The sequence below is a fragment of the Aotus nancymaae genome, unplaced genomic scaffold (assembly GCF_030222135.1).
Source record: "Aotus nancymaae isolate 86718 unplaced genomic scaffold, 86718_ANA_hifiasm-v0.15.2.pri h1tg000004l, whole genome shotgun sequence".
NCBI lineage: Eukaryota > Metazoa > Chordata > Mammalia > Primates > Aotidae > Aotus > Aotus nancymaae.
The window spans coordinates 37,635,206-37,661,502 of NW_026988415.1; the positions used below are offsets into that span (position 1 = coordinate 37,635,206).

At 35.9% G+C, this 26,297-nt stretch overlaps 1 protein-coding gene across 1 annotated transcript in view; it reads left to right on the forward strand.

Annotated features, from left to right (window-relative positions):
* The window catches only part of AMMECR1 (AMMECR nuclear protein 1), a 127,332-nt gene that overhangs the window by 80,435 nt on the left and 20,600 nt on the right, over window positions 1–26,297 (forward strand). The window contains exon 3 of the mRNA XM_012451738.3: window positions 24,483–24,597. Within this exon, the coding sequence (XP_012307161.1) occupies window positions 24,483–24,597 (115 nt within the window). The remainder of the gene's footprint in view (window positions 1–24,482; window positions 24,598–26,297) is intronic.

Here is a 26,297-nt window from a genome sequence, read left to right on the forward strand (position 1 = left end):
ATACTAATTGTACAAATGAGATGAGAAACGGAAATAGCCTGGAGAAAAGAAATGGGGATGCTATTTAACATCCTGTATATTACCTCTAGCAGACAATTGCAACTTACAATCATGAGGGCTGCTTACTGGAATTGTTTTATGAAGAACATTTTATTCACAGTAGCACTACTGTCCATATATTATTTTTAAGTCCCTACAAGAGAGAGATGGACATTTCTGTGAAGTTTTGTTTGTAGTTCCTGGTCCTACAAAGGTTGAGTGAGTGGGTGATGGCTTTTCAGAAATGATCTTTCTGTGACGGCTGAAAACTTTGGGAGGACCAAAGTTTCAGGTGAGCAATCCTAGGTCATAGCTTCACATCCTGCCATTTATTGATATCTAGTTAATGATGCTTGATTCTGCTAATGCATGAAACCACCTAGAGATGCTGTGTTGATACAAAAATAAAACTTGCATTCAACAAACAAAACAGTACCTCATCTCTTTTTGACAAAGAAGATTTGGATTAGGGATTGGGACATTTTGTATTTAGCAAATTTTTAAGTCCTTTTGAGATGTGTCTTCTAAGGGCTTTTGTCTGCTATCATTAACTGTGGGAATATTCACTCCTGAATGGATCCCACCCTATGCTGAGCCCAGCTTCCCTTGTCATTCCCCCTGCAATAAATACTATACAATAAGTGTCTATGTAACAAATAAACAGTTTGGAGGTTAAATGGAATGCTCAATATAATAAAGCTCCCTTGCAGTAGGGAGAAAAGTCCTTTTGATATGCATTTGATAGGAATGTGTTAATTTCAACAAAACATCTGGTATAAAAGAGTTGTGAATGTAGGACATTTGAGGGGGTTACAGAAGGAGAAGGGATTTACTGTGCTTAACAATTGCCAGTAGTCAGGCCACTTCCAAGTTGTGATTTTGTCAGACTTGGAAATTAAGTGGGATCACATCTACTCAGCCCTTCAGTTGGGAAAGGATCCAAAACCAGCTGCAGCATGGAGCAGTGACTGATTCAGAACTAATGTGCTGTATCCAGTGTCTCTTAGCTAGGTTTCATTAATATGCTTAATATTGCCCTCTTTATATTCTGGATTTAAAAAAATATGTGGCCTTTGTCGTTTATTGGTTGAACTTGTACAGCTGAATCTACTGTAAAAGGTCTTTTTTCACTGGCATGATTCACTGTTACTACAGTGTTATTCACTGTTACTACAGATTTCAGTGTTCTTGCTGTTCTACATAAGGTAATTCAAACTTACAATAGTTACTATCATTTCAAAGCTTGATTGAAAGATGCATTCAGTGTTTTCTCTAAATATGCAGCATTTAAAACAACACAGCTGTGGTTAAATACATAATTTATTATAAATCCTGACAGTCGTCCTTCTCAATTATATCAGGCTGACATAATAGTCAGTTCAATTCCACATTTATCGAGCACTTAACTCTGACCATGGTACTGTACTAGGTACTATGGAGCTACAAAGATCAACAATACATGATGTCTGTGCCCAAGAGCTTGTAGTCTTTTAAGGGAAATTGGCATGTGCACAAAAGAACTATAAGGAAGAATGTAATACATGTTGTATTAAATGTAGAAACGATGCTACTGGAAGTGGGAGAAATTAGCTCTGGTTGGATAGATTGGGGAAGGTTTTGCTGACTGACAAATAAGCTGAACCTCTATGACTCAATTTCAACATTAAAAAGTGGAGATATGGAGAAGATATGCATTATGCATCCAAAATACTTCCTGAGCCAAATATAAGGAGACAGAGAAATATACATGAGGAGAGAAATATATACAAGCAGCCCGAGTCACATCCCTGACTTGAGCTGCTTATATTGATATATAGGATGGAATAGAAAGGATAGAGATTAGAGACCAAAGCATTATGAAGCTAATTTTAAATATTCCAAATGAAAGATGCTACAGGCCTGAATTAGGTTAGTAACAGGAGGGATATAAAGAGACATATAACAGAGATAAGGTAGTAATTGAACAAGATGAGACTGTATGTGTAAAGTAAGCTAAAGGGAAGACTTGAAGATGGCTCCAAAGGTTTCTTCTTAGATGATGGGGGCAGGGGGAGGATGATAAGATGAAAAGTGATAGACAACACAGGGTGAGGAGCACATTTGACACATTGTAAAAGAGTCATTTTTAATATAAAAGTAATTTTGAATTAATCCTAGATTATCTTTTTTCTGAATTTGAATGTTGAAGATTTTTTTAAATTAAGAATTTATTGAAAATTGTTTGCTTTCAGGATATGGTAGTGACAGTGAAATAGAGTAATATATTATTATGTATATTATCTTATTCAATATTTTATTTAAAATTATAATAAAATAATGGGAAAAGACCCTTGATATCATTATTTTCTCTTAGGCCATGCCACAAAGCAAAGCTTAGAAAATACAGCTGAACCTTTAAAATTCTTCTTTCTGACCAAAAATACATTTTGTGGATGAGAAATCTATAAAGAAATAAATGTTTATAAACACTGGGTGGTTGTTATGGAATTTAAATATCTGTTCTTATTACCTAAGAACGGCTGGGTTTCAAGGCTGAACTAAAATAGATTCCAGGCATCTTTAAAGGTAAACAGCACATCTGTTGATTTGTCTAGTACAGTGGAAACTGAATTTTTTGATTATGATAAAAGTGAGCATCTTCCATCTATTTAACAATACTTTTGGGTAATCTCTTCTCCTTTGGGGAATTTTCCAGATGTTTTGTGAATATGATTTTCATTTACAAGAGTTGTTTTTATATTGTAGCTGAGTGATGTTCTAACTACGAAACTCTCAGATTGGTGTAACTGTATCCAAAGGGTCCTCTGCAATGTGTGTAGGAATGCCCTGTGACACCTTGGCTTCTTTGACTTGCCTAGACTCTCAAAGCTAGGTGATGGGGTAAGTTTCCTGGAGGCAAAAAGTCCAGTTTTCATTGTAGTAATTTATATTAACAAAGGAATTAACATTTCCAGCTATCTTCTGGGGTCACTCAGTTTTGAGCAACATTCGTATAGTGCAGTGAAAACAGCTAGCACCACAAAACAATTTAGATGGTTCCTTTGGTACAGACGTTGACTTGTATTTTCTGAAGGGAAGAGAAGCCCTGAAATTCAGTGAAAATGACAGGGTGGTTGCTATTGTACACATTATTAAAAAGAACCATTTCAAATAACAGATTGTAAACATGTATTTTAATGCTAATATGTTGTAATAGCCTAGCATTGAATAGTGAAACAGTTTCAGATAACTGTCCAAATTGTTTTGACTACATTTATTTCTTAGTATTTATTTAGAAAATTAGTAGTCAATGCTTAGTTTTATCCAGGTATGGATTATGACTTGTATAATGTTCTCTAGAAAAATGTTACCAAACAGGAAAAACTCAGAGCTGCCTCCCTCTGCCTCAGCAGTTGGTTTGTGCCCTGTGTATGCTGACTACCTTAAATATTTGCCCAAGCCAAGCCATAATTTAAAAAGCAAAATTCTCATTTAAAGAGTCACAAGCTTAGGGTGTCAAGTTGTAGATGAGTTTGGACTTGTGGGCCCTCTTGTTATTCTTAATTAACATTGATGATACAGAAATGACAAAGATGATTAACCCAGCATACAAAGAGACTTAACATCTTAAAAGAGAGGAGACTTTTTTGGTGACTTTCTTGCCCAAAACTATTTTGGAGATTTTTTTTCCTTGTGAAACTTACTGGCTAGCACTTCACTTTTGTTGGAACATTGGCCTATGATTATCTTATTCAGTATTCTTGCATAGGCCTTTGAAAGGATATCTATCAATTTTAGTGTACCAAATTTTCTTAAGAAAACACATTTGGTAGTTCTGATATTTTGAAGGTTTCTATAGAAACAAGAAATCTTGGAGCCATTTTTAATGTTATTGCTCTGATTTACCATTCTGTATATGAAAAGAAGGACTCTTAGCACCTCAAACCAAGCAAAATTTGTACAGCATCCATGATGTGCTAGTTTTGTGTGTCTTACGCTTAAGGGAAACCTGTACAAATCCAGGAGCTTACAATATAATTAGAGTAGTTAGGCTTTCTTTGTGACAAGGTAACTTAGACTCCTAGGCAGTGAGCCATGCTTGTAGAGGGAGTGGTTGTGGAGAGCTGGAAGACTGCCCTGTGCTAGTGAAGTGAAAGCCAGTATGGATGTGTGAGGAGTAACAACCTCCTGGAATGCTTCCTTTGGACAGTGATGCTACTTCGGTGAGTTTGCATTTGACATTTATTTCATAATGACTGTATGTTTAGTACATAACTTAAGGTTTCCAAAGAAGTTTAGTTGTTGCTTTGGGTTTTTATTATGTTTGCTTTTTTGGGTAGGTCTATAACCTCAAGGACATAAATCTTTTTTTCCTTCCCCCTATTTTACAGCTAGATGTACCCACAAGGTAGTGTGGCTCTCTTAAGTCAGACAGTAAGCAAGGAATCAAACTATGTCAACAGACTTCAGCTATATTTCCTTTTTTATTATTGTTATTATACTTTAAGTTCTGGGGTACATGTACAGAACACACAGGTTTGTTACATAGGTATACATGTGCCATGGTGGTTTGCTGCACCCATCAACCTGTCAACTACATTAGGTGTTTCTCCTAATGCTATCCTACCCCTAGTTCCCCACTCCCCAACAAGCCCTGGTGTATGATGTTCCCCTCCCTGTGTCCATGTGTTCTCATTGTTCAACTCCCACTTATGAGTATGTCTTACGCTTAAGAGAAACCTGTACAAATCCAGGAGCTTTCAGTATAATTACTTAGGCTCTCTTTGTGACAAGGTAACTAAGACTCCTAGGCAGTGAGGCATGTTCGCAGAGGGAGTGGTTGTGTAGAGCTAGAAGACCAAACACTTATGCAGTGTTTGGTTTTCTGTTCCTGTGTTAGTTTGCTGAGAATGATGGTTTCCAGCTTCATTCATGTCCCTTTAAAGGACATGAACTCATCCTTTTTTATGGCTGCATAGTATTCCATGTTGTATATGTGCTAAATTTTCTTTATGCTATCACTGATGGACATTTGCGTTGGTTCGAAGTCTTTGCTATTGTGAACAGTGCCACAATAAAAAAAAAATGTGTATGTGTCTTTACAGTAGAATGATTTATAATCCTTTGGGTATATACCCAGTAATGGGATTGCTGGGTCAAATGGTATTTCTAGTTCTAGATCTCTGACGAATTGCCACACTGTCTTCCACAATGGTTGAACTAATTTACACTCCCATCAACAGTGTAAAAGCGTTCCTATTTCTCCATATCCTCTCCAGAGTCTGTTGTTTCCTGACTTTTTAATGAACACCATTCTAACTGGTATGAGATGGTATCTCATTGTGATTTTGATTTGCATTTCTCTAATGACCACATTGATGAGCTTTTTTTTTCATGTGTTTTTTGGCTGCATAAATGTCTTATTTTGAAAAATGTCTGTTCATATCCTTTGCCCACTTTTTGATGGGGTTGCTTTTCTCCTGTAAATTTGTTTATTTGTAGATTCTGGATATTAGCCCTTTGTCAGATGGATAGATTGCAAAAATTTTCTCCCATTCTGTAGGTTGCCTGTTCTCTCTGATGATAGTTTCTTTTGCTGTGCAGAAGCTCTTTAGTTTTACTAGATCTCATTTGTCAATTTTGGCTTTTGTTGCCATTGCTTTTGGTGTTTTAGACATGAAGTGTTTGCCCGTGCCTATGTCTTGAATGGTATTGCCTAGGTTTTCTTCTAGGGTTTTTATGGTTTTAGGTCTTACATTTAAGTCTTTAATCCATCTCGAGTTAATTTTTCTATAAGATGTAAAGAAGGGGTCCAGTTTCAGTTTTCTACATATGGCTAGCCACTTTTCCCAACACCATTTATTAAATAGGGAATCTTTTCCCCATTGCTTGTGTTTATCAGGTTTGTCAAAGATCAGTTGGTTGTAGATGTGTGACATTATTTCTGAGGCCTCTGTTCTGTTCCATTGGTCTATGTATCTATTTTGGTACCAGTACCATGCTGTTTTGATTACTGTAGCCTTGTTGTATAGTTTGAAACCAGGTAGCATGATGCCTCCAGCTTTGTTCTTCTTGCTTAGGATTGTCTTGGCTATACGGGCTCTTTTTAATTCCATATGAAATTTAAAATAGTTTATTCTAATTCTGTGAAGAAAGTCAATGGTAGCTTGATGGGGGGTTAGCATTGAATCTAGAAATTACTTCAGGTAGTATGGCCATTTTCACAATATTGATTCTTCCTATCCATGAGCATGGAATGTTTTTCCATTTGTTTGTTTCCTCTCTTATTTCCTTCTGCAGTAGTTTGTAGTTCTCCTTGAAGAGGTCCTTCACATCCCTTGTAAGTTGTATTCCTAGGTATTTTATTCTCTTTGTAGCTATTGTGAATGGGAGTTCACTCATGATTTGACTCTCTTTGTGTCTATTACTGGTGTATAGGAATGCTTGTGATTTTTGCACATTGATCTTGTATTCCGAGACTTTTCTGAAGTTACTTATCAACTTAAGGAAATTTTGGGCTGAGATGATGGGGTTTTCTAAATATACAATCATGTCATCTACTGACAGAGACAATTTGACTTCCTCTCTTCCTATTTGAATATCATTTATTTCTTTCTCTTGCCTGATTGCCCTGGCTAGAACTTCCAATACTATGTTGAATAGGAGTGGTGACAGGGCATCTTTGTCTTGTGCCAGGTTTCAAAGGGAATACTTCCAGCTTTTGCCCATTCAGTATGATATTGGCAGTGGGTATGTCATAGTTCATATTGTTTTGAGGTACGTTCCATCAATACCGAGCTTATTGAGAGTTTTTAGCATGAAGGGGTGTTGAATTTTCTCAAAGGCCTTTTCTGCATCTATTGAGATAATCATGTGGTTTTTGTCATTGGTTCTGTTTATGTGATGGAATAAGTTTGTTGATTTGTGTATGTTGAACCAACCTTGCATCCCAAGGATGAAGCTGACTTGGTTGTGGTAGATGAGCTTTTGATATGTTGCTGGATTCAGTTTGCCAGTATTATATTGAGGATTTTCACATCAATATTCATCAGGGATATTGGCCTGAAATTTTGCTATTGTTGTTCTGTCTCTGCCAGATTTTGGTATCAGGATGATGCTGGCCTCATAAAATGAGTTAGGGAGGAGTCCCTCTTTTTCTATTATTTGGAATAGTTTCAGAAGGAATGGCATCAACTCCTCTTTGTACCTCTGGTAGAATTCAGCTGTGAATCCGTCTGGTCCTGGGATTTTTTTGGTTGGTAGGCTATTAATTACTGCCTCAATTTCAGAACTTGTTATTGGTCTATTCAGGGATTTGACTTCTTCCTGGTTTAGTCTTGGGAGAATGTATTTATCCAGGAAATGTATCCATTTCTTCTAGATTTTGTAGTTTATTTGCATAGAGGTGTTTATATTATTCTCTTATGGTAGTTTGTATTTTTGTGGGATCAGTGGTCATCTCCCTTTTATCATTTTTTACTATGTCTATTTGATTCTTCTCTCTTTTCTTCATTAGTCTGACTAACAGTCTATCTATTTTGTTAATCTTTTCAATGAACCAGCTCCTGAATTCATTGATCTTTTTTGAAGGTTTTTTCATGTTTCTGTCTCCTTCAGTTCTACTCTAATCATAGTTATTTCTTGTCTTCTGCTAGGTTTTGAATTTGTTTACTCTTGCTTCTCTAGTTCTTTTAATTGTGATGTTAGGGTGTCTATTTTAGATATTTCCTGCTTTCTCCTGTGGGCATTTAGTGCTATAAATTTCCCTTTAAACATTGCTTTAGCTGTATCCCAGAGATTCTGGTATGTTATGTCTTTGTTCTTATTGATTTCAAAGAACTTATTTATTTCTGTCATAATTTTGTTATTTACCCAGTAGTCATTCAAGAGCACGTTGTTTCGTTTTCATGTAGTTGTGCAGTTTTGAGTGATTGTCTTAATCCTGAGTTGTAATTTGATTGCACTGTGGTCTGAGAGGCTGTTTGTTATGATTTCTGTTCTTCTGCATTTTCTGAGGAGTGTTTTACTTCCAATTATGTGGTTAGTTTTAGAATAAGTGCAATGTACTGCTGAGAAGAATGTATATTCTATGGATTTGGGGTGAGAGTTCTGTAGATGTCTGTTAGGTTTGCTTTGTCCAGAGCTGAGTCCAAGTCCTGAATATCCTTGTTAATTTTCTATCTCATCTATCTGTCTAATTTTGACAGTGGGATGTTAAAGTCTCCCACTATTATTGTGTGGGAATCTCAGTCTCTTTGTAGGTCTCTAAGAAGAGTATCAGTCTCTTTGTAGGTCTCTAAGAACTTCCTTTATGAATCTGGGTGCTCTTGTATTGAGTGCATATATATTTAGGATAGTTAGCTCTTCTTGTTGCATTGACGCCTTTACCATTATATAATACCCTTCTTTGTCTTTTTTGATCTTTGTTGGTTTAAAGTCTGTATTATCAGAGACTAGGATTCCGACCCCTGCTTCTTTTTTGCTTTCCATTTGCTTGGTTAATCTTCCTCCATCCCTTTATTTTGAGCCTTTGTGTGTCTTTGCACGTGAGATGGATCTCCTGTATACAGCACATGGATGGGTCTTGACTCTTTATCCAATTTGCCAGTCTTCGTGTCTTTTAATTGGGGCATTTAGCCCATTTACATTTAAGGTTAATATTGTTATGTGTGAATTTGATCCTGTTATTATGATACTAGTCAGTTGTTTTGCCCATTAGTTGATGCAATTTCTTCATAGCATCAATGGTCTTTACAATTTGGTATGTTTTTGCAGTAGCTGGTACCAGTTTTTCCTTTCCATATTTAGTGCTTCCTTCAGGAGTTCCTGTAAGGCAGGCTTGGTGGTGACAAAATCTCTCAGCATTTGCTTGTTTGTAAAGGATTTTATTTCTTCTTTGCTTATGAAGCTTAGTTTGGCTGGATGTGAAATTCTGGGTTGAAAATTATTTTCTTTAAGAGTGTTGAATATTGGCCCTCACTCTCTTCTGGCTTGCAGGGTGTCTACTGCAGTTAGTCTGATGGGCTTCCCTTTGTGGGTAACCCGACCTTTCTCTCTGGCTGCCCTTAACATTTTTTCTGTCATTTCAACCTTGGTGAATCTGACAACTATGTGGCTTGGAGTTGCTCTTCTCGAGGAGTATCTTTGTGGTGTTCTCTGTATTTCCTGAATTTGAATGCTGGCCTGTCTTGCTAGGTTAGGGAAGTTCTCCTGGACAACATCCTGAAGAGTGTTCTCCAGCTTGGTTCCATTCTCCCTGTCACTTTCAGGTATATCAATCAAAGGTAGGTTTGGTCTTTTCACATAGTGCCATATTTCTTGGAGGCTCTGTTCATTCCTTTTCATTCTTATTTCTCTAATCTTGTCTTCACACTTTATTTCATTAAGTTGATGTTCAAGTTCTGATATCTTTTCTTCTAGTTGATCGATTTGGCTATTGATACTTGTGTATGCTACACAAAGTTCTCATGCTGTATTTTTCAGCTTCATCAGGTCATTTATGTTTTTCTCTAAACTGGTTATTCTAATTAGCAGTTCCTCTAACCTTTTTTTCATGGTTCTTAATTTCCTTGCATTGGGTTAGAACATGCTCCTTTAGCTCGGAGAAGTTTGTTATTACCCACCCTCCGAAGCCTACTTCAATCAATTTGTCAAACTCATTCTCGAGGAGTTGTGATCCTTTCGAGGAGAACAGGCATTCTGGTGTTTGGAATTTTCAGCCTTTTTGTGCTGGTTTTTCCTCATCTTCGTGGATTAATCTTCCTTTGGTCTTTAATGCTGGTGACCTTCTGATGCGGTTTCTGTGTGGACATCCTTTTGTTGATGTTGATGCTGTTCCTTTTTGTTTGTTAGTTTTCCTTCTAGCAGTCAGTCCCCTCTGCTGCAGGTCTGCTGGAGGTTGCTGGAGGTCCGCTCCAGACACTGTCTGCCTGGGTATCACCAGTGAAGGCTGCAGAACAACAAAGATTGCTGCCTGTTCCTTCTTCTAGAAACTTTGTACCAGAGGGGCACCCACTAGATGCCAGCTGGAGCTCTCCTATATGAGGTATCTGTCGACCCCTGCTGGGAGATATCTCCTCAGGGACCCATTTGAGGAGGCAGTCTGTCCCTTAGCAGTGCTCGAGCGCTGTGCTGGGAGATCCACTGCTCTCTTCAGAGCCAGCAGCAGAAACATTTTAAGTCTGCTGAAGCTGCACCCACAACCACCCCTTTTCCCAGGTGCTCTGTCCCAGGGAGATGGGTGTTTTATCTATAAGCCCCTGACTGGGGCTGCTGCCTTTCTTTCAGAGATGCCCTGCCCAGAGAGGAGGAATCTAGAGAGGCTGTCTGGCTACAGAGGCTTTGCGGAGCTGCAGTGGGCTCCGCCCAGTTTGAACTTCCTGGAGGCTTTGTTTACACTGTGAGGGAAAAACCACCTACTGAACTTGAGCTATATTTCTGATTCATTTATTAGTGACTGACTGTAAGATTTATACTTAGAGATCTTTGAGTGTGCCAAAGACTGTAGGAGAGGATCTAGCAACATCAATGTGGAAGTAAAAGCTCTCAAATTCACAATAATTGCAGGAAGCCCAGTGTACTATAAAGAATGAATGAAACATTTATTTTAAGAATAGTTTTGCTTGTTTCTGTGACACTGATTTGCTTTAGTGTCACCAGTAACTCAAAATGGGCTAATGGTGTGTTACCAAGTAGAAGTCCTCCAGAGACCTGCTTTTTAACATATTACACAAAAGATTTGCAATTATGATGTTACAGTGCCTGTAGATGGTTAATTCCCGAGTCCTTGAAATAATTTGTTCTCTTTAAGCAAGTCCTGTACTTCCCTTACAACCTTGATTATAAAGTTGATTTGCTTAGCAGACCCTTCTTTTTCAAACTTGCTAAGGAAAACTTTCAGTTTAGGTATGTTTGAATTAACACAAATTTTGAAATAGAATTCAAATTAATGAGGTTTTATTTTGTTATGAAAAGTTTGTTTTCCATCAGTGATAATTATTTCCAGGAAAGTTAAGTCTGCAGAAAGCATTCTCTCAGTTTCCTTAATGTTGTTTACCAAAGAAGTGGTTTTTAGTTACATTGGGGCAAGAGTGAAGACATGGCAGTGGCAAAGGAAAATGAGGTGCTATAACCTGGTCGCTCAGATTTGTGGAGCAGGCTTTGAGCACCATTCTAAACTAATATTATTCCTTGTAAATGGCAAACCAGACCTTGGAATTTTAAAGTCTAATGTGATTTAGAGAATGAATGCTGGTGCATAGTAATATTTTAACCCCTATCAGTCTGGCAAGTTGTAAGAACCTCTTAGGTGACAAATATCCCAGCAGCCCTATCAGGCATGCACCATTCCCACCCATTTTCCCTAGAATCAGCCCTTCTTCCACTAGACAATTCTCACTGCTTCAGAGGGTTGATTTTCAACAAGTCCTCCTTCCTCCTTGACTGCTTACTAACCTGAAATCCCACAGAGAACGGGAAGAGTAGCCACAGGACTTTTTGAAGGATTTTCAAAAATGTGTGTACTAATGTCAGATTTTCTTTAGGCCCATGTTCTTTTAAAGAGTCTATTACCTTATGTTTTTTTTTTTCTATTCCTGCCCTTGATGTCCTATGATTCATCCAGTTCATAAGATCTTCCTTTATAAGAAGGTGGGAAAAGCATAAAAATAGACTAATATGGATCCCTATGTGTTTCAAACTACAATAAAATATTATTATTAATTGCCCCACAAATATAAGCAGCTGTGGAGCTACTTCAGGATGCAAAGTTTATGTGTTTTTTTCAGTGGGGTGTTAGAGGCTGTGAGATCAAAGTAATTCTGTAATTTTATCATGGAAGTATATTTTTTATCTATTTATAGCAGCTTATGAGTTTTAGATAGAAAAATGTTTCCAAACTTTGCTGTACTTTGTACAGTAATCTAAAGACTAAAAAGACCAGTTAACACCTTCTAAATGAACAGCATTAAATAAATAAAAACAGGGCAAGACACACTTTAGCAGAACAGTTTTTAAGTTGATGAGTAAAAGGATATTTTGAATGTAGGGAAACATTAACTGTTTATTAAAATATAACAATGCTATTTAATGTTTATTATACTGCCAATAAATGTTTATTAAATATAAAACTACCTTCCTATATTATTTCATTCATTCACTAAATACTTGTTTACCAGCTACTGTGTGCTAGGCGCTGGGTATGTAATGGTGAGTAAAAATGAGCACAATCACCATACTCTTAGAGCTGAAGTTATACCTATAACATATACATGGGGATAAAGAGTCCAAAAGTTCGTTTTTAATTTGGATTTCTATAGGGTTTTTCTTAGTGTGATACATTTCTGCAGATAGGCTACTCTCCATAAACTTTAAGAAGTAGCAAGGCCTTATGAGTTTAGGTGCCTTCCTCTTTTTTTCTTTTTCTGTCTTATATTTTTTCAATGTGACTTAGTTTATAAGACTTGTACTTCTCACTAGGTGCTTTGAGTAGTTCATATATATGTTATTGTAGTGTAGTAGAACTTCCATGAAACAAGGAGTTCCACAGGACTGAAATTGAACACAGCATGCTCCTGGATGTATACTTGTGCTTGGCACATAGCAGGCACTCAATACACATTTGCTGAAATAGTTCATGTTCATAGTTATGCCCTCATATCAGTAATTATTAGGACTGCCAGTTATTCATGAAAACTTTTGCCACTGTGGGTAACAGAGCTTTTATCACATGACTGTAATTTAATTTGCATGATATTTTCTCCATTACCCTTTTTTCATCCTCAAATGATGCTATTTCCTTTCTGTATCTATTGTGGTTTTCCTAATATGTAGCATAGTACAGATCAGCAATTGCCATTATTTCAGCAGCATATTTTGAAGTTTTTCCAACATATTTTATTACCCCATGTGCTTGTCTCATGGAAACAAAAGTAAAGTAGGACCTTTTCAATGGTAGAATTAAATAACTTTTAATGGAAATAGAATGGAAAACTATATAAGTAAGATTTTTCTTTGAAAACTAGGTTCTTAAGATATGACCAGACAAGAGATGAAGAGTTAAAATGTCCTGTTATATTTTTTCAGGCTCATTGTAAACATGTTTGTTGAAAGCAGTAAAGTAAAACCTGTTCCATGTTGAGAGATTGGAAAGTAGGTTGTATTAAAGTATGAGACTTTAGTGGTACATCAAGAATCATATATTTGACCTGAACAGAATCTACCCATGTCATTGTACTATTTACTTGAAAATCAATGTTGAGATTATCTTACCCTGACCAATTTTTTATTTATATACGCACAACCAGAACATACAGTTGCTTTTACAATAGGGACAGATTCTCTATTTAGAGTTTGATAAAAGAAAATTAAATAGTCTATTTTTAAAATGTATAACTTTTTCCTGTGAACAATCCTTTATGTAACTCAGCAGCTAAGTAGAAATGATGAGACAGACTGGATGAAGTGCGAGGAGAGACTGGCCCCTACTAGGAGTGTGTAAGATGCAAGATGAGGAGGGAGTGGAGTGGATTAGAAATGCAGAGGAAGGCAATAGTTAAGACTGCATTCTACACACACACAGTGTTGGTGCTCTGCTGCCCCCTCACCCTTATCTGCTTAGTTAAGACTACATTCTACACACATACACACACATACACACACACACACACACACACACACACACACAGAGTGTTGGTGCTCTGCTGCTCCCCGACCCTTATCTGCTTAATTTCTAAATTCTGCTTGGCTTCAGCATGCTGACACGTGCCAGGTGCCTGTCAGTGTTGAGTTATGTTGGGCAGCTCACTGTTTTACTGTTTTAGCTATTCCCTGGTGCCCTAGGCATCATTTTCCTCTTTGCATCTTGAACATCTGCTCTGGAGTGTTATTGGATTATATGAAAGAATGATGGAGAGATCAGTGAATGGGGGAAGTCAGGAGATGTAGCTGACTTCTAAGTAGTTCTGTGACTTTGGACATGCAGATTTTTGCTCTTAGTTACCCCCAAAATCAAATGAAGGATATAGCCTAGATGATCTCTAACTTCTTCTAGCTGACATTTGGTTGACCCCATGACTTTAGGGGGCCTTGTTCTTGGAGGACACCTATTATGATTTCTAATATAACGTAGTATGAGCTTTGTCTATTTCATGGGGCTGTTTTGAGGTTCAGCTAGGATAAAAGATGTGAAGATGCTTTGGAAACAATGAAGAATCATATAAAATAAAGATGATACGAGTAGTTTAAAGGATTCTTTCCTCCAAAGATACCATATAGTGATACAAATTAAAATAATTCCATTTAAATGAATGTGAGGGCAATTACAGAGGGCATAAAAACAGACCTGCAGTTATACTTACCATAGAGAAATATGACATTTAAAAATACACAGATCAAGGAATGATTCAATAAACATTAATATTCGTTGGTTAGGCAGCTAGGCTGTGGGGATGAGGTACTCTACTTTTCTTCCGGATCCCTCTTGTGCTTGTCAGGTTTGAAAGAAACAGGCAGTGGATCATGTTCTTTTCTCTATCACTATTACCCATCCACTCCCCAAAGGTTGGAATAGAACATTAAGACCTGTACAGAAGGGAATGGGTCATCTTGACCCAGTAGCAGAGTATGAGAACACGAGGCTACTTTGCATACTGGCTTGTCAGAGTTGGCCTCACCAGCACTAGGTAGCAGTGAAAGCAGCCGCTGTATGCCTTTGTCTTTGTGGTCCTCTTCTCTTCCTCCACCCACATTCTGTTCTTTCATGTCCTTCTTGTGACCTTTTACTATTCTTTCTACTAGAGTACAAAGAGGACCAAAAAGAGGAAAACATCCAAAAGGTGGGGAAAGGGAAGATGAGGAAGGAAAATAAAGATGAAAAACATTACAATGGGTAGTAGGGAAGATTGGGCTCCTCTCTTTCTTTTTCTCAGTATGACAGACTTGATAATTTTACTTTGTACCTCATCTTTAAGTTTGACTTCATTCTTTTCTTTAGTTACCTTTAGTCTCCCATCAGTGACATGCACAGGAAATTATAAACAGGCTACATGATAGGAACCAGTATCCTACCTCTCAGCAGATAGGATTGGCAATAGTTTTAGAAAGGACAACTGAACCAGCCTAACATGGCACATAAGTTAGAGTGACAACACATGTTTTACCATGGAAAGAGGGAAGGAAAAGAATTGCATGACTCTTGTACTGAGTATGAGACAGCTTATTCATTCAGGTTGGAAAAGCAAAACTAATAAATCAGAAACAGGCCCACCAGCCTAGATATGTCCAAAACTAGTACTTTGGTAATGCTATTATGACTTCCAGCAGATTAAATTTCAAATTTCAGAATAAGGGAAGGCTTAGCATCCCACTAATAAGGCTTATTAAGTTTAGATAAAACAGATGTTTTTCAATGGCAGCGGCTCTGAGTCACCAAGATCAAAATGGAGAAAGAAGAGAGCAAAAACAAGCTAACACTTTCATTAAAAAGGTACCATTTTTCTTAGACATTTTCAGAAACTGCTCACATTTATACTAAATACTTTTAGTTACATCCTGTGAATGGAAGCATAAGTTGGGGAAAAAATCCTTAAAGCTGATTAAATGTGTATACATTTATGTTGATCTACTGACATTCTGGAAGCAGTACTATGAAAAGAAAATGGGATTTAGAGGCAGGCGGTCCTGATTTCATATGTCAACTCTCTTACCTGTTTTTACAACTGTTGTCAAGTTACTTAATCTCACTGATCATCACTGAACCTGAGCTTCCTCCTCTACAAAATGGAGTTCCTCCTAAACAAGATAATACATGTATAGTACCTGACTCACAGTAGGTACTTAGCAGATATTGGCTCTTTGAGATTTAAAGCTGCTTTTGGTCATAGTGCCATGTCCAAATATCTTGGGACCAGTCTTCTAGAGCTTGATCAGGAGCTTTAGGACATCCACAGAGGGATGCACCTGAAAGATCCATTGTGGGGTGAGAAAAAAATATTAGAAATTCTATTTATGATCATTTTAGATAAAATACAAGGAAGTATTTAAACTGCACTAATATTTAGGGATTGACCCTGATGCTCTCCTTTGGTCCATGTTGGAGAGTCACTGTCATATACTCTAAATGAGGGATCCTGAGAAAAGTGTGAAGTCTCTTGATTTAGTGAGAGTTTATAGTGGCATGCACATTCTTTTGCTCACTTTAGGCATATTGCAACATATTTCAGTTTACATTTACCTGGTTAAGTAGCTTTTTGGTTCCTAGTACAGGTTGAGCATCCCAAATCTAGAAATCTGAATTGCTCCAAAATCCAAAACTTTTTGAGTACCAACGTAATGCTTACAGGAAATGCTTCAGATTTCAGAATTTTGGATTTGGGATGTTCAACCGGTATAATGCAGATGTTTCCACATGTCAAAAGAATCCCAAATTTGAAACACTTCTAGACCCCAGCATTTTGAATAAGGGATACTCTAACCTGTATAATCTTCATCCTGTGGTTTCTTTGCAGGAATCTTCTTAAGCTATTTGAGTATTGTGTGTAGGTCAGCCAAAGCTAGATAAACTAACCTACACAGAATGGACAAGTGGCTTAAGAAGATTCCTGCAAGGAAAAAAAAAATGGGTTGATAATAATAGTAATAATGCAAGGGCAAGAACATGGTGAACTAGCTGACACTTATATGAGTTTCCTCTTAACTTAGCCAAGTCATGAAGCAAAAACAAAAATAATCTAATCAGATCTGACAAGATGTCAGCCCCAAAACAAGAAAGGATTGAGAACATTATTTAATTTATACCCGCTGTCTTTAATAACAAAGCCTATTCTAAGTATCATGCTTTGATATATTAGCCTGTGATAGTAGTGTAAGTATATACTTTATAAATATATATATTGAGGATGTGTGCTTAAACTTTTTTTAGTGATAAGAATGCTCAATCAGAACTGTGTGGATCCTGGTGATGACAGACGATGTTGTCAATCAGTCCCCATGTGGTAGTGGGGACATGTCCTGCAGTTCTAAAGAGATTGCATGGATTTTTTTAATTAAAAAAATAAAAAACTAATTTAAATAAAAACAGCTTGGAGACCGCTATTTTAGATGAGGAAAGCAGTTGCTGCCTATGGAATCTCTCATCTCTCATTCTGTATCTGCTGCTTAGAAATTATTTTTCTTGTTTTCCTTTTTTGTTGTTTTGTTTTTTACCTAAGAATTTTGCTATGGCGGAAATAGTAGGATAGAGAGTAATATAACTAATATCATCGAACTTGATTTAGGGAACTTCATTTCTTGATGAATATTTCTTCTACAGAAGTAAAAGACCAATTCCTGCCCTAAAGATTTAAAAAGTGTAGTTCAAGAAAACTAAGAAAATGTTTCAAAGCTGCGTATGAATGCCTGCCTGGAAGATAATGGAAACTCTTGATGAAGTAAGATGCACCTCGTTTTGTTTCTGAAAAAAAAAATTTTATTTATTTATTTACTTAACTTATTTATTTCTGTAAAACTCCCTGTAACTCTGAGTCAGTTGGTAACCAGTAAACCAGTAGCAAATTGTAAAAGAGATCTTTCCAAAAAGAGAGCTAACCTGCTGATTATTCCTCTCAGCATTCCTGTGGCATATGATTTTAACAAGTATTTTATTTTATGCATATATATATATATATATATATATTATTTAGTAATCTACTATTCTTATATTCTTCATGGCTCCTTACATAATAAAAAGCATATGGCAGGTGTTTAATACTTATTTTGATGAAAATGAAAGAAAATGAAATGAAAACCCCAGAACGTGAAAAGGTAGCCATTATTTCCTGAGATTGGCCATATTTAATTCCTGGAGAAGATAACTTGTTTAGTTCTTCCCATAGCACAGCTTAGTCCTGTGGCTCCCTTCCTTTAAAAACCAGAGCCAAGATATCGGGCAGCCATGTGGACGTATACTTACCAAATAAGCAGATGATCAATCAGAGTTCTTTGACAGCCACTACTTAGTGAGCATGTAGGTTAATAAAGGCACTTATGCAGTTATTTATTATTTTACTTGTTGCAGTTGCTCCATTAGGTGGGTACTATTATGGTCTCCATTTCATAAATGAGAAAATGAAGGCTGGCATAGATTAAGAGACTTGCCCAAATGTCACACAACTAGTGTGTGGTGGAGCCAGGATCCAAATGTAAGTATATCTGACTCCAGAACCCAAGCTGTTGGACATTCTAATATGTTATGTTCTAGAGAACTGTGAAATAGTGCTCATAAATTAATGATGACTTTAATTTTGCATTTTAGGGGGTATATTTATTGGCAATAAGTCACAGGGAACTGTTCTTATACCTTGGAGACACACTTTTGATGGGTCTGGGGAAATAATACTAATTGGGAGTTGTAGACCAGGTTTCTAAATTCCAATTCAGTTCAAGAGGTGGTTCATTCAGTTTTGTAGTGTATCCTAACTTAAGAGAACATATGAATGAGATCCCTGGAAATTTTGCCAGTTTGTGTGTTACACAGTCTCTTCAAGGTAGAGATAGTCTCATATCTTCACATTTCCAAGTTTATAATTGTTAGTGGTCATATCGTAATCTCTTTTCCAAACCACACATTTTTTTTTCTTGCTAAGGCCTTGAGAGCGCTGTTGTTATGGTGTACAGTAACAAATGACCCAGTTGTATTGCATTTTAAAGATGAACCAGTCATAAAGAAAAAATTAAATTATATTCATTTTACTTTGGCAGATTTTCATCAGAAAAAAATAATTTAAACAAAAATAGTTTCTAGTACTTCATTTCTAAAAATAAGAGTAAATCTAGAAACTCTGCAGAGAAAGCATTATGTAGACATTTTGTAGAGGGAAATAAGAAATACTTTGTGTATATACAAACATTTAGCCATCTGTTTCTTTATGTAGCTTTTGTTTTTCAGTTTTAGTTCTGCTCCGCTAAATCAAATTAAGACCAAATTCCCTTAATTTAGTGAGGAAGAATTTGTGGCCTAGGAGGCAAATTCTGATGATACTTGCTGGTCAGCACAGCTGGCAGCTCACAGGGTATTTTCCCTTCCTGGTGGGCAGCTATGGCTATCTCGTAGAGAGTAGAGGCTTTTAAGAATTCAAGATCAGAGCATTTCAGGAACTTTACTCAGAGGGCAGTAAGTGATAACACTCTAAAGCCTAAGTAAATCTCATAGAATAGGAGCCAGATATTATATATCAAAACCTACTGAACCTGTTGCCCTTTATCTCCCTCTCCTCTCTCTTACCTTTCCAGTCTCCCTTTCTTGCTTTCTCTTTCTTTGCGTGTGTCTGTATTTGAGCCCTTTCTAGGTGTCCCCCTTTTCTGTACTTTCTTTGTCTCCTAATTCTTTTTTCAGCTTCTTGCTTTTCTCTTCCTATCTTTTTCCGTTTATATATTCCTTTTTCTTTTTTCATTCTCTCCTATCTACTCTTCCTTTTGTTCCATCCCTTAGTTCTTTCCTCTATTCCCCATGAATTACCCATCATATTAACCATATATATTAAAATTAATAAATGTTAATGTTTACTGAGCAGCAAGTAGGTTGTGTTTATTACTGTAAAAGGAAAACCATCTTGCAATTGAGTAACACTGTACATATAGCTTACAATGGAAAATTTTCTTTTGAGTCACAGCCCTCACCAAAGTAAGGCACTTTTCCTTCTTCCTTAACCATAATTGTATCTTCTGTTCTTCCTCTCTACCCTTAGGTTTGATGAATAGTCATATTTTTGTGTTTTGTTTTATGTGCATTACTTCTTGAACTTTAGGAAGCTAAAACTGCTACTTAATGAGAAAGAGAGGTAGATAATTCTTCAGATGTGGGTTTAGGATTCTAGTATTCTGAGTTTCTGGGGCTCAAACATGCCACATATGCATTCTATTCCAGAAGCTCTAGCAGGGAATGACAGAATATGGAATTTCCTGGTGGTTGAAACCCCTCATGAAGAAACTGCTTTTAGTTTTATACTACTACATACTTGATTTGCTTCTCTTTGCCTGTCTAAATAGGGATTTTTAATTTGGGTTTTAATTACTTCCTTGTCCTGAAAAATGGTTACATGTAATATGAAGCCCCTCTTAGTTTGATAACTTTCCAGCAGTTAACCAATTAAGGTCAACAATGTTTTAGAAAGTGAATGAACAAATGAGTGAATAACTAGACAGAGTCCCTTAAGGTATTTCTGTTGCATGCTCTATTGTTTACGATGAGCCTTGTAATATCTAAGGTTTTGCCTCTTTTCAGCTACTTTTTTTTTCTTTTTAGCATAGTTTCCAGGCACTGTCACAAACTCTTTGGTTCTTTCAAAGCTAAACTTTTAATTTCTTTTCTTAAAATGTTCATTTTTATTAAAGTACTATATAACATTATATATTAAGTTTGGCAAATGTTAATGCTCCTTCTCAATTAGGTGAGGTGTATTCCTGAAAAGGTGCCAATTTGAATTGAGTATATTTGAATTTAGTATGTGAACTAAACTGTAATTTTTTAAAGCTTACCCATCCATCATATGGGTGATGGAGTGCCAACTGGTTTTATATGTAAGTGTTTTGTTTTGTTTTTCTAGCAATATTTAAACATTAGAAAATGATTTCCTATTCTAACAAAGAGAAATTCATATTAATTTACTTATAGGACCCCCTTGTCAGTTATTTAGGCTGCCTAGAATTTAAATTGGCAGATACTACTTTGGTATAAAATGCTTTCTATTGACAATATTAATATTTTAAAACCTGTTTTACTCCTGCAGATTTCCAGTAGACAGGAAGCCTAGTTCTGTTTACTCTTTGGCTACTAATGAATGCTACTGAATTATTATTTATCATCTTTAGGTAGAGGTACCACAGGTATGAGATCAGAATTGCCAAGTAAGGCAAGCATTTAATTTTAAAATTTGAAAACTAATCCATGCAAAGGTGACAACTAAAGTGTAGATAGTAGAAAGAATTTTGGACTTCAGTAAGAAAATCTTGGTTGTATCCCTACCCTTGTCATTAACTTAGCTGAGTCACCTTGAGCAAGTCACTGCCCAACTCCAGATTGCAATATTCTCTCTAAAAGCACAATTTCAGCATAGCATATTCTAAAGAGAGCTTGGTTAAGGAAAGCTGAATCTTGTTGTTTATCAGCTATCCACACCAGCCTGGCAGCTCTGAGGTCAGTCTCCAGCTGCATTTTCATCTTTTTTAATCCCTTAAATCCTTGCTAGGCTTTCATTGCTAGTTAATTTCCCTAGAAATTTACATTTAGAGACATTGAGGGCTTCCTGCATTTGGAATTTTTCTGTGTTCATGAGTTTAATGAAAAAATACTTAGAGCTGGCTAAAAAATGCAAGAGTCAAAAGTCTTGTTTAAATGTCTCTGTAAAATCAGACTATTTCCATCATGACTAATATACCTTTCCTCTTTCAGAGCTTTGAAATCAGTATCTTTGAATCTTGACATGAGACACTATTGTCATTTTATCCCATTAGTTGTTCTAGCATTTTCCCACTAACTCCTTGTTCTAAACATTCTTTTTTTTTCTTAAGCCTAGAATGATTGAACAACAAGGCTCCATGTCACGGGAAAAGCATTGTAGCCTGATCCTCACTTACGTTTTAAGTATTTGAAAATTTCATTGATTTGAAATAGTTTGAATTGCACTGAGTTAAACTTACCTTTAATTGGTCTGCTAGGAAACAAACTAAACAAAATGATAACTTGCCTCAAAATATTGAGAAATTAACTGTATAGCTACTTCAGCATGTGTATTTTTTAAATGAAAAATCCAGAGCTAGGTACAAAAAGTGTTTCATTAAAGGAGGTCTAGCACTGTATTCAAAAGGTCAAACAACAACAAACATTGGTGAGGATGTGGAGAAACTGGAATTCATACATTGCTGCTGGGAAAGTAGAATCGTGCAGCCATTGTGAGAAATAGTTTGTTGGTTCCTCAAAAAGTTAAAGGTAGAATTACCTTTATGATCCAGCAGTTCCACTCTTAGCTATCTACCCAAGAGAAATGAAAACATACACCCATATTAAAACTTATACATGTTTTATATGTCCCTAGCAGCATTATTCATAATAGCCAAAAAGTGCAAATAGCCCAAATGTCCATCAACCCATGAATAGATAACAAAACATACAAGGAAATATTATTAGGGAATGAAAAGAATGAAGTACTGATACATGCTACAACATTGATGAAATATCTAAAATATGCTGAGTGAAAGAAGCCAGACACTAAAGGCAATTATTGTATGATTTCATTTATACAGAATGTCCAGAATAGGCAAATCCATAGAAACAAAGTAGATTAATGGTTTCTAGGAGCTGGGAGTGGTGCTAATACGCAGCGACTGCTATTGGGTATATAGATTCTTTCAAGGATAATGAAAATATCCTAATATTGAGTTAATGGTGATGGTTGTACAACTGTGAATATACTAAAAGGCATGGGTGAATTTTGTGGTATGTGAATTATATCTCAATAAAACTGTTATGGATTGAAAACATTAGTGATGGTATTACTGTAACTATTTGAAATTAAAAAAGTATATTTAAATTACATTTTATACCAGTACTAGGGGAGAGGGGAATGGGGAGTTAGTATTTGATGGGTACAGAGTTTCAGTTTGGAAAGATGAAAAAGATCTGGAGATGGAAGGTAGTGATAGATGCACTACAAATATATTTAATTTTACAGAACTATATACTTACCAATGATTAAAATACTAATTTTATGTATATTTTACCCTAATAAAAATCCATAACTGCCTAAAATTGCATTTTATATTATTCTAATGAATAACGTGTCTTTTCCTCTCTTTTTCTTCTTTTAACAGTAAAACTGAAAATGTGATTGGCCTTTTGTTTTTTATGCATACAATTCTTCTGGTCTGTGTTTTAGAACTTCTTTCCTGTATGTGAAGGGGGTGGTGGGATACATACACACGTCTTTATCTTGGATTTGAATGAGAACTTGGAAGTATTTTTTAAAACTTTTGTCAGTAGAAAAATAAAAGAAGCCAAACCATAGGGAATTTACGTCATTAAATTATAAAATAGTGAAATGCTGTTTTCAGAGTATGAATTATCACAGATTTCCTGATTTTCTTGGTTAATATTGGCTTCTTGAATGGGAAAAACATTTATACTTTTATACATATATAACATCTCTATATCGTCCTATAAGCATTTCCTTTGTATAGCAGGATAAAATGAGCACCCAAGCGCACTGCAAATATACAGACGCAGTGAGTGAGCTTCAAAATGCAAACAAAGAGATGGGAAAATGAAAAGAAAATTCAGCAATGAGAAAATCACTAGAAAAGGAATTAAATTATTTTCAAGGCTATGGAACTACGTTATGACCCAAGCAGTTTGTAGAGTCTGAGTTTGTAACCTCTGAGGATTAATCTGTGAAAGTATTTCTAAGCCTGGCTACTATCTAGGACGTTTGAAGATGGATGTCATGAATGCCAGCAGTGCCATTAATATAGTAGGCAAAGAGGTATGTTTGTTTTTCTTGATGAGGAAGTGGTTTCTTTTAAAAGTACAAGGAACTCTGTGTGTGTGTGTGTGTGTGTGTGTGTGTGTGTGTGTGTGTAGTTTCTGTTCCACTGCAGGAAGAATTATGTTTTTTCCACATTTTACAGTGGGGTTTTTCTAGAGTTTGGCACTATGATATACTATACTTGATTATAGGATCCAATCAGAGTTGATGTACTCAGAAGTTCATTGACGTGATTAATGGTCTCCTAATCATACTTTTATTTCCTAGATTAGCCCTATTTCCTGTAGTTCCACAATTTTTGAGTCATATGTTAAATTATCCTTTATAGGGGGCCTGAAATTCTTATTTTTAGTCTATAATTTGCACGATTATTTCCATTTTCTTTGTTTTTTTTCTTGAAGAAAATGAAATTTTCATCTTCCTTTGAATTCTTTGAGTGCTGTTCTATGGTGACTGGCTTGCCTAGTATAATCTTTTTAAAAACAATATTTTGTGCGTGTGTGTGTGCACTTATATGTATATGTAAACACACACACACACACACACACATATATAATTTATTTTTACTGCCACCAGCACTGGATCCTGAAATCTTCCTACAAGTTTCCACTAGTCTTTATTCTTCTCAAAAGCAAAATAAAACATTCTTAGATTCTACAAGTAGCAGGGAAAGACACAAGGAAATGACTGTACAGGAAATGTAATTGATCATTCACTCTTCACAATTGAAGCGGTCACAAGATTGGCTAGCAAACACAATGTATTTAATGAAAAACCAAAGGTGACTTCTAAAATCTTTGGGGACTTTGAATACATTTGAAGCTTATTGATACCTTTGACATCTTACTGATTCTTTTTGAAACTCTTACCTTTTTCAAATAATTGTTTGCATTTGAAATTTGGAACTTTTATATCCAGTGATTGCTTTAATATTTGCTTTGTTTTTAACAGTGCCCTTAAAGATAGCCGTTTTCCCCCAATGACAAGGGATGAGCTGCCACGGCTTTTCTGCTCAGTGTCTCTGCTCACTAACTTCGAAGATGTCTGTGATTATTTGGACTGGGAGGTAAGATTATAGAAAAATTTTTAAAGAAAAATGAAGGTAACTCTTGAGTAGATGTTAAAAATTAGGCACAGAAAATAACTCAGCCCATTCTCTGTTGTAATAGAGGTCAAGAGTAATATGGATAAATAAACCTCACAATTGAAATATGAGATATAAATAAATGAGTTTTTAAAGGACAAAGTGTCACGTGTTGTTATAATCCCCAGACTGAATTTGGTTTTCATTTTTATCCTACTACCTCACCAAAGCACCTCATAAAAGCTGTTAATAAGTAGTAAGAAGGACTGATTGGAATTTATTTCTCCTCTTATTTTCATTTTGGTGAACTCTGGTATAACCGCCACCAACTACTTATTTTCATCTTGGTGTACTCTGGTATAACCGCCACCAACTATGTAACTAGCTGATCAGAGGATACATCTTAGAAACAACTCTTATTTTCATTTTGATGCCCTCTCGTATAACCACCACCAACTATGTAACTAGTTGGTCAGAGGATACATCTGAGAAACAAGAAGAAATAGTTAGTTAGGATAACATACCATTTGGTAGAATCAGCTTGTGATAATAACAAGGTGTTGATTAACTAGCGTTAAATAATGTGAATTCATTCTTGGCTACCTTAATTTATACATTTAAACACCCTAACAAATAATATTAAGGTTATATCTAGGGTATCTCTGTGTATTGCTATTATTAGAATAGCTTATAATGATCATATTTGTATTCTTCTTTAGCATGTGGGGTTGGCTAACATTGTTAGTGAAATTCAAAGATTCTCACCATGATTTGCTTTGGTGGCTGGGAGGAGATGTTGAGTGTAGGTCTATGGGTCTATGAAATTTTAACATAAGCACGCCCATATTACTGAATGCCTGTTGTATTCCAGGCAATGTGCTACATATACAAAAGTGGTAAGATTCGGTTCCCACCATGAAGCATCTCATAATTTAGTAGCAGAGTAAATGTGTATAGAAAGTATGAAGAAATAAGTGCTATGAGAATGAAACAATAGGAACTCAGTGATAAATACAGCATTCTGTCTCACACATACACTCATAAATGGCATTATTGTATCCTTATGACAGATTTTAATTCTACTGCTGTTTTAGATGACCATCCCCCATAGTAACAGAACTGTTCTGCCTTGGGGATAGATCACTCTCTTCACAGTTTATTAGACTTGAATTTAATTTTGGATTTGCCCTGATTCCTTGTGAGACTTTGAACAATTTACTTACTCCACTGTAATTCAGTTTTCTAATATACAGAATAAGACATTCATAATGTTCTTCATTTGAAAAAAAATCTCTATGATATAAATTATTGTTGTTATACCAGAGCTATTTAAAAAATTTTGGGGAGTGTCATAAAAAAATCTTTTCTACACAGAGTACAATGCAAGAGTCCCCTCTGGGTTTTGTGATAAGATTTTCTGGAGTATTATCAGAATATGAACACATCTTACGATTTTTGCAAAAGAAGAAATAAAATAAACTCATACTGTTGCTCCCAGCAAAGTTGGAATGTGGAAAACCTTTTGTAAACTTGAAATTTCTAAGTTATTATTTCTATAAGTTTGTTGTTATTTGATTTTTCTTAAAGAGAAGTCTACAAATATTATAGAAATATTCCCTAGTACTTTATTTTTAAGTGGTCCCAAATCATGTTCCTTACTTATTAACATATTTTATAATTTG